The following is an 8,821-nucleotide window of genomic DNA, read 5'->3' on the forward strand; positions in this document are numbered from 1 at the left end:
CGCAGTGGCTTATCACGCGCAAAATCATAGCAGCCAAATACTTTAAACGCGTGATGTTCATTCAACATTTCGAGGGAAAAACCCGGAGGACCCGGAGAAGAATCCACGCGACCACGGGGAGAGAGAGAGACAGAGAGAGAGAGACAGAGAGACGCGCAAACCCCAAATATAGAGCAGCAGGCGTCAGCGTCAGGATCGAATCCACAGCCTCCTGCATGCCAGGCGAGGTGGTTAACATCTCACCACGGGGACACCCAAGTCAAGGCGAGCTTCACACAACACGCAACTCAGCGCGTGTACACAGCGCTCCGCCTGTGCGCGTTGTGCACACAACACACACAACACACAAAACAACAACATCATCAACAAGTTGCTCAAGAACCACGTCGTGCTGCCCCGTTGTTACACAGCCGACGTCGCCGTTAGATTTCATCAAAATACGACACGGCCGCCGTTTGCGGTGGCTCGGACATAGACGGACTGTCGGCCGGCTCCGCCTTCGTTGGGACTCATCAGTGGAGTACAAGTGCCCAATGGTTGATCACGAGGACCACAACGCGGTTCTTCAGGAACTGGCGATGGGGGGGGTGGAGGGTGTTTGTTGTGTGCACGTCACCCCACGTGGTGTGCACGTCACCCCACGTGGTGTGCACGTCACCCCACGTGGTGTTCACGTCCCCCCCCCCCCACGTGGTGTTCACGTCCCCCCCCCCCCCACGTGGTGTTCACGTCCCCCACGTGGTGTTCACGTCCCCCACGTGGTGTTCACTTCCCCCACGTGGTGTTCACGTCCCCCCCCCCACGTGGTGTTCACGTCCCCCCCCCACGTGGTGTTCACGTCCCCCACGTGGTGTTCACGTCACCCCACGTGGTGTTCACGTCCCCCACGTGGTGTTCACGTCCCCCACGTGGTGTTCACTTCCCCCACGTGGTGTTCACGTCCCCCCCCCCACGTGGTGTTCACGTCCCCCCCCCCCACGTGGTGTTCACGTCCCCCCCCCCACGTGGTGTTCACGTCCCCCACGTGGTGTTCACGTCACCCCACGTGGTGTTCACGTCCCCCCCCACGTGGTGTTCACGTCCCCCACGTGGTGTGCACGTCACCCCACGTGGTGTTCACGTCACCCCCACGTGGTGTTCACGTCCCCCACGTGGTGTTCACGTCACCCCACGTGGTGTTCACGTCACCCCACGTGGTGTTCACGTCCCCCCCACGTGGTGTTCACGTCCCCCCCACGTGGTGTTCACGTCACCCCCCCCCCCCCCACGTGGTGTTCACGTCCCCCCCACGTGGTGTTCACGTCACCCCCCCCCCCACGTGGTGTTCACGTCCCCCCCACGTGGTGTTCACGTCCCCCCCACGTGGTGTTCACGTCACCCCCCCCCCCCACGTGGTGTTCACGTCCCCCCCACGTGGTGTTCACGTCCCCCCCACGTGGTGTTCACGTCACCCCCCCCCCCCCACGTGGTGTTCACGTCACCCCCCCACGTGGTGTTCACGTCCCTCCCACGTGGTGTTCCGCTCGAGAGAGATGGAGTGGCGCTGGGGGACGGATGAACGATGAACGATGATCTGTGCGAAGCCATTCGCGCATAAAGGACAGGCGACACAAAAGGGCTCGACGCATCAGTCGACAGCACCGCGGCATTGAAGGAGTAATAACGATATATTGAATCGGCGACGTTTCGGGCAATGGCCCTTGTTCGGAGCACATACAAAGCCGGAGAGATAGAGTGGATAGCAAGAGTTGGAGAATCTTGATTTGAAGCTTTCGTGACTGCAGGAATCCTCACTCTTTGGTTCTTTCGGTAAAGTCACGTAGGTAGAAAATAAAATAAATCACACCAAGGCTTTCCCCACCTGATGACGGACACTTGTGTTGTGCCCGAAACGTCGTGATTTATTTTATTTTATACCTACGTGACTTTACCGAAAGGACCACACAGTAAGAGTTGGAGACTCCACTCGTTATCGCCATGGGGCCTGATGTTTAAAAAAAAACAGATACATTTACACCAATGTATTATCGTATGTACGTGTGCAATATTGAACTTCTTTCGCACCGTGCGTAGGTAGCAAACCGTGCTCACCGGAGTTGCTCGTGACCAGTTATTAATGAAGCGTCTGAATCTATTCACACGACCCTGTATCGTCTATTCACGTGAACGGTTTGCCTATTGAGATGCGCCGCACGCTTGACAGAATCGCGGCGGTGGCGAATTCGCCTGGGCTGCTGCTGCTGCTGACTGTGACCCAGCGCTGCGGAGGCTGCGGCAAGGGTTGGTGGATCACCGCGCAGACGTCGCCGTCGCGGCGAGTAAGCGACCAGGTGCCAACATCTCACCGTGCTAAAAAGATCGCCACGGTCTGGACCTCTCCTAGGTCTACTCGGCCTATAAAAGTGAAGATTGCGCTACACTTTGCACCTCCATCCCTCCGGAATTCACGCGCCGCGTTTCTGTGTGCGACCCATCTCGCTCGAATGACCCCCTCGCCGCCAATGCGTCTGGGGCCAGCGTACACTTCGCGGCCGTCGCTTCCTTCCTGCTGCCAGATTCCGCAACAGCTGCGCCCTTTCTTCCCCGGACGCTCAATCGCAGCGGCGGCTTTGTCGCAGTGCGCCCATTGATTGCATCGGCAGTTTTTTTTTTTTGCAAATTGCGGGAGCGAGGCGGGGGAGAATTATGGATTATGGGGGAGCAAGGATGGAAGGCTGTGGGGCGGGGGGTACTGTTCCCCCCCCCCCACCCCTCCCGTCCACGCAGAGGGGTTACTATCGGCCACGCGTTCTCAGCCAAATCCAGAGTCACGTGCACGTCGGGTGACCCAGATAAGCGCAGCTCTGTACCCAATGGCTCCCGTTCACCCCTCATCTCCCCTCCTCCTCCTCCTCCTCCATCCCACCCTCTCCTCCTCATCCATTCCCAGTCTCCTTGCCCCCGCTGTCTCCCTCCCCCATGGTCCCTCCCAGTCTCCCTCCTCCCTCTCCTGCGCCCCCCCCTCCCCCCCCCACTGCGTCTCACGCCACCCGACGCGTCAGCGTTCAGCGAGAGCGGAGAGTCTGCAGCGGGCAAGAAGCAGCAGCAGCAGCAGCATTCCGTCAGCACCATCACCGACGCAGCGACGCAACGCAGAGAGACGCCCACGAAGACACAGAGACACCAGAGAGAGAGAGAGACGACAGCGGGGACAGCATCATGGACATCTTCTGCGGGACCTGGAACTTGGTGGAGAGCCACAATTTTGATGAATACATGAAGGCCATAGGTGAGCGCGTGAGACTGAGAGACAGTGAGGGCGTGAGACTGTGGGAGCGTGAGACTGAGACTGTGAGGGCGTGAGACTTGTGAGACCGTGCAGGGAGCGTGAGACTTGTGAGACCGTGCAGGGAGCGTGAGACTGAGACACCGTGCAGGGAGCGTGAGACTGAGACTGTGAGGGCGTGAGACTGTTAAGCCGTGCAGAGAGCGTGAGACTTGTGAGATCGTGCAGGGAGCGTGAGACTGTGGGAGCGTGAGACTGAGACTGTGAGGGCGTGAGACTTGTGAGACCGTGCAGGTCACGTGAGTCATCTGAGGCTGTGAACAGCTCCGTGGTGCTGAAAATGAGGACGCGACTCATGGTGGGTGAGAGCACGCCCAGTCCCGGCTGAGCTCGTGCAATGTCACAGGGTGGCCCAACAGTCACGATACATTGGGCTTATTATTTATTACTCCTGACTATTTTTTTATGTTACCAGGTAAGGCCCTCTGATCTGCGTAGCTATTTTTCCCATGAGCGACCTGGCCACAAACGAGAGCTCAACGAAGTGGCTTATCACGTGGAAATGTATTAGCAGCCAAATAACTCGCAATGCATGTTTCTAAACGTGGAGGCAAAAACCGAAGGATATTTGAACAATTCACGGAGGGTTATTTCATTATTGTTAACAAATGTTCAAATTGGCTTCCATTATCATAAATGGATGCGTGAATTATCTTTTCAAATTAATTTGAGATGTGTTTTTTTTTAAGTAAGATTACAGCTGCGTTCGTTAGCATACGAGGAGGAGGAGGAAGAAGAAGAAAAGATATATTAATAAAACTGATAGATTTATGAAAATATTAACTTCAAGAAATAAAAAAAACATTTGTAATGCATTCATGGCAGTGTTAAGATGAATTAAATATCCCTGTGTCCTCACTTTTGGGCCACCCTGGTTTAGAATTATTAATGATAATTATTAATTACTAGCCGGTGCGTCGTGTCACACCCGTTAAAGACAAAGATACCCCACATAGATGGCGAAGCGTTTCGAAGTAGCCTCTCATCCAGCAGTGGATTGAACTTGGCTGATGATGACGATGATGACTGACGATAATATTGATGATGACGTGAGTTAAAATACTTTAGACTACGGGAAGTCGACCCTCCACTCAAGGTGTTCACACTCGAACGCGTTTTCGCTCAAACGCAGTTCTTTAATAATGGGAACTCTTTTGGCACAATGCGGAACGCGCTCCCCGTTATAACGCGGTTTGTGAGCGGTCGATGACGAACTACTTCCCGCGGCGGCGCACCCTCAGTGACTTGTCCTGCCATCGCACACAGTGTGTGTGTGTAAATCGTATAACGCCAAACTTGATCGTTACCGCGCTCTTTATGGGGAAACAGTCTTCCGCTTAACGTGGCGCTTTTCGAGGAACGCATCTACAACGTTCAACGAGGAATGACTTGACTGCGATGCCATCACGGACGCGCTTTGGGCCCCCGTGCAGGCATCGGCTTCGCGATGCGCCAGATCGGCAGCGTCACCAAGCCCACGCTCATCATCAGCGCCGAGGGCGACCACGTGACGCTGAAGACCACGAGCACCTTCAAGAACATGGAGTGGAAGTTCACGCTGGGCGAGGAGTTTGACGAAACGACGGCGGACGAGAGGAAGGTCAAGGTGAGACCCCGGGTGGGGGGAGGGCGGAAGGTGGGGGGGGGGGGGGTCAGAGGTCACAGGCAATGAAGCGGTGGTGGAGCGAGCGGCTCGCGAATGGAAAGGTCACGAAGTCAAATCCTGGTTGCCGGTTTGACTCGGTACAACCATCATCATCATTCCCTGCCGTGGCAGATAAGATCAGTACCACTTTGTGGGACGTCAGCAATGGTTGTCCAATGGATCGACCCCCCTCCCCACCCCTCCCCTCCCCACCCCACCCCTCCCCACCCCTCCCCACCCCTCCCCACCCCTCCCCTCCGCACCCCTCCCCACCCCCTCCCCACCCCTCTCCCCGTCAAAGGAACGAGGAATTTCCACAACCGGCTCTGAGCTGCAAACGGGAAGATGAGCACCAACGCCTCAACGCTTTTTGCGCAGTCAGTTGATGGGCTGTTGGTTGTAGTTGTGACGCTGTGGTGACTGTGGTTGTGGTGGCTGACATAGTGACCGGTGGTTGTAGTGGTTGACGTGGTGGATGACGTGGTGGTTGACGTGGTGGATGACGTGGTGGATGACGTGGTGGATGACGTGGTGGATGACGTGGTGGTGTCTCCCGCAGAGCACGTTCACCGTGGAGGGCGACAAGCTGGTGCAGGTGCAGCGGTGGGAGGGCAAGGAGACCACCATCTCCCGTGCCGTCTCGGGGGACAGCATGGTGGCGGTGAGGGCCCGAGAGAGAGAGAGATGAGAGAGAGATGAGAGAGAGACGAGAGAGAGATGAGAGAGATGAGAGAGAGATGGGATAGAGGGATACAACATCACGTCACAAAAACACTACCCACGGCACGTGGCGCTGCACGCACCACGCGCAACACAAACACGCCACGCTCGACGATAGCAGAATGTCATTTGCGCCGGTACAGAGGGCTTGACCGGCCCCCCGCCGTTGGAAGAACACAAGCGCGTCACCGGCATTGGCACCGCAGAGCAGCTGTCAGTGTCGCCTTGCAGCATCTTTTTCCTGGTCTTGTAAACTGTGCCATCTTTGCTTGCGCGCAGACAAATATTTTCAGGATCGTGGCGCTTATCAGCCAGGTAAGGCACTCCGTATATGAAACTGCTCTTGTAAAAAGGCACCTCCAGTCTCATAAAAATGGACCCCAAAAGCTGGAACATTGGGTTGGTTGAGCCACGGACACCCCAATTACTGGTGGGGCACTGCAGAACGCACACACAGTCTGGTGCCCCTGGGGAGATCGGCTGAGCCAAACGGCCGATGGCACCGTCCAGTGCGCCTACCTCCACTGTAGGCCACCGCAGCGTTTGGCTACAGGAGGCTTGTATGTTGGTTTCCACTGGGGGGGGGGGGGGCAACCTCAATAAAAGGAGATAAATTATCTCTCTATTTTGTGCCTGATAGATTAGCCAGGTCCTGAACATGCAATGCCTTGACGCAGCACGGCGCAGAGCGCTTTCCTTGGGGTGCTCTTCAGGGACGCGTCCCTGCGTCCTCGAAGCTTCAGTAGCTTCCCAGAGTCAGTGCGCCCAGGAGGCTGAATGCAGGAGAGGAGGCGCAACTCCGGGAAGGAGGAAGGGGGTGGCCGCCACTGTCCTCCGGCGCCTCCAGCATCAGACGCAGCTCCTACGTGGCTCGGCGCAATGTCCCACAGCAGCTTCTCCCCAGCGAGCTTGGAGCGGAGTCCCTCAGTGCTGGCGATCTCAGCTGAGGTCTTCCACTTGCACCGGTGGGCCTTCACGAGGTTGCTGACTTCCCCCAGTCCTACTGAGGTGAAGCGTACAGCCAGAGTCCTCTTTCCTCTGATCCCTTCGAAGAGGCCGTTGCAGAACGGGGGCTCGTTCAAGAAATGTTTGAGGTCATAGTGCGTGCACGCCTTGCTCCATCCAAAGCTCCGTCACGCGTCAAAAAGGCTCTGGTAATAACCTGGCAGCCTCGTGTAGTCGCCCAGGCCCAGGTCAAACAGGAAGAGCTCGCTCCCGTACCCCAGGCTCCCCCCTGCGTCTCTCAGCAGGCTGAGGGCCGGCGACTTCCAGGGTATCTCCTCCCGTTCATACAGCAGCCGCCTCACGGCCAGAAGCCTGAAGCTCATCAGCCTGGAGGCAACGTCCACCAGACCCTGGTCACCCTCACCCACCAGCAGGCAGAGAACCCCCGGCCTTAGCCAGTGCTTGCCGTGCCACACAAAGTGCGCGAGTGAGCGGTTCACTCTGGTGAGTAGCCAGGCCAGACACTGGAGGACCTTCGCCTTGTGCCACATCACGAACGCTGCCAGATTATTAGCGACGAGCACTCGGCCCCTAGAGGACATCTGCGGAGTGAGGCGTGCCCATGCCAGCAGTTGAGCCTCGATTACTTTGGCCAACTCGGTCCAGTTGTTCAGAGCGACGTCGTGTGGGTTTCCCCAGGTAGACTCCCGGGAACTTGGCACCGTCAGCCTGCCAACTGACTCCTCCTGGGAGGAGCACAGAAGGCACGCCGCACCGCGACCCCAAACAGGGAACCTCGCACTTGGCCCAGTTCACCCTGGCGGCGGAGGCCTTCTCGTACACCGCCACCACCCGGCAGAGTGCGGAGACGTCCTGCGCGCCGTTGACTACGACGCATTCGTCGTCCACGTTCGCAGAGACCCTGGACGACTGCAGTTTCAGGTCCTGGAGCCTTGAAACCAGACGGACGTTGTCTCAGGTGGCGTAGGAGTGGCTCAATAGACGGGGTTTACAGCAGCCTCGAGAGGGGGCATCCCTGTCTGACCCCCCTCGTCATGGGAAAAGGGGGGCTGAGCGGCTGGTTGAGTTTCATGAGACTGGATGTGTCCGTGTACGGGAGCCTAACGTGAGAGATGAATGCCTGGCTGAAGCCGAACGACGTTATCAGTTTACCCAGGTACTCAGGGCTCACTCTATCGAAGGCCTTCTCGGATGAGAGACAGGGATGAGATAGAGATGAGAGAGTGATGGGAGAAATTAGTATGTATTATGTTGAACTCCGTACGTAGCCAACAACGCTAATCGGAGATGCGGGCGAAGAATAATTAAACACATAAAGCACTTCTGAAGAAATAGTTTTTCATGCGACGGAGAGGGATAAGAGAGAGATGAGAGTGTGGGAGAGTGAGATGAGTGAGGTGGGAGTGAGTTGCGTGTCTCCCCCTCTCCCCGTAGACGTGCTCCATCGGGGACGTGGTGGCCACTCGCACGTACCACAAAGCCTGAGAGGTGGGCCTCGGCTCCACCTACTCCTTCTCGGTCATCATCCTCCTCGCTCCTCTTCGCTCCGACGTTGTGGCGCTGTGGCTTTGCGACGGTGTGGCGTTGTGACGCTGTGACGACGTTGTGACGCTGTGACGTTATGACGTGACGTTGTGATGCTGTGACGTTGTGACGCTGTGGCGTTGTGACGCTGTGACGACGTTGTGGTGTTGTGACGCTGTGACGTTATGACGTGACGTTGTGATGCTGTGACGTTGTGACGCTGCAGTGCCACCACAAGCGCTAAGCGACTGAGAACGGAATAGGCCGCACTTGCCAACGCGGGAGGAGAAAATTTGTGCAGAAGGTGGAACGGACTAGCCAATCAAATCCAAGCCCCTCAACACGCTAGCCAATCAGACACTATCCCTACCCTTAACCACAATGACCAATCAGATATTAGCCCTACCCCTAACCACAATCACCAATCAGGCACGAGCCATACCCCTGACATAACCACAATGACCAATCAGGCACTAGCCCTGCCCCTAACCCTAACCACAATGACCAACCAGGCACTAGCCCTACTCCCCAACCCTACCCACACTGACCAATCAGAAAATAGCCCTACCCGCTAACCTTTAACACACTAACCACACTAACCAACCAGTCACCAACCTTACCGCTAACCATGACCACACTAA

General features: G+C 56.7%; 1 protein-coding gene across 1 annotated transcript; it reads left to right on the top strand.

The window, feature by feature from the left end:
* Positions 1–2,998: 2,998 nt before the first annotated feature.
* Positions 2,999–8,411, top strand: LOC116942624 (fatty acid-binding protein, liver). The gene is made up of 4 exons (XM_032954759.2): positions 2,999–3,268; positions 4,759–4,931; positions 5,530–5,631; positions 8,091–8,411. Exons 1-4 carry the CDS (start codon positions 3,199–3,201, stop codon positions 8,139–8,141), a joined length of 396 nt encoding a protein of 131 aa, XP_032810650.1. The 5' UTR covers positions 2,999–3,198; the 3' UTR covers positions 8,142–8,411.
* The last annotated feature ends 410 nt before the right edge of the window (positions 8,412–8,821 follow it).

This window comes from Petromyzon marinus, chromosome 15, assembly GCF_048934315.1.
Source record: "Petromyzon marinus isolate PM22_M1 ecotype Great Lakes invasive population chromosome 15, UKy_Petmar_22M1.pri1.0, whole genome shotgun sequence".
Lineage (NCBI taxonomy): Eukaryota > Metazoa > Chordata > Hyperoartia > Petromyzontiformes > Petromyzontidae > Petromyzon > Petromyzon marinus.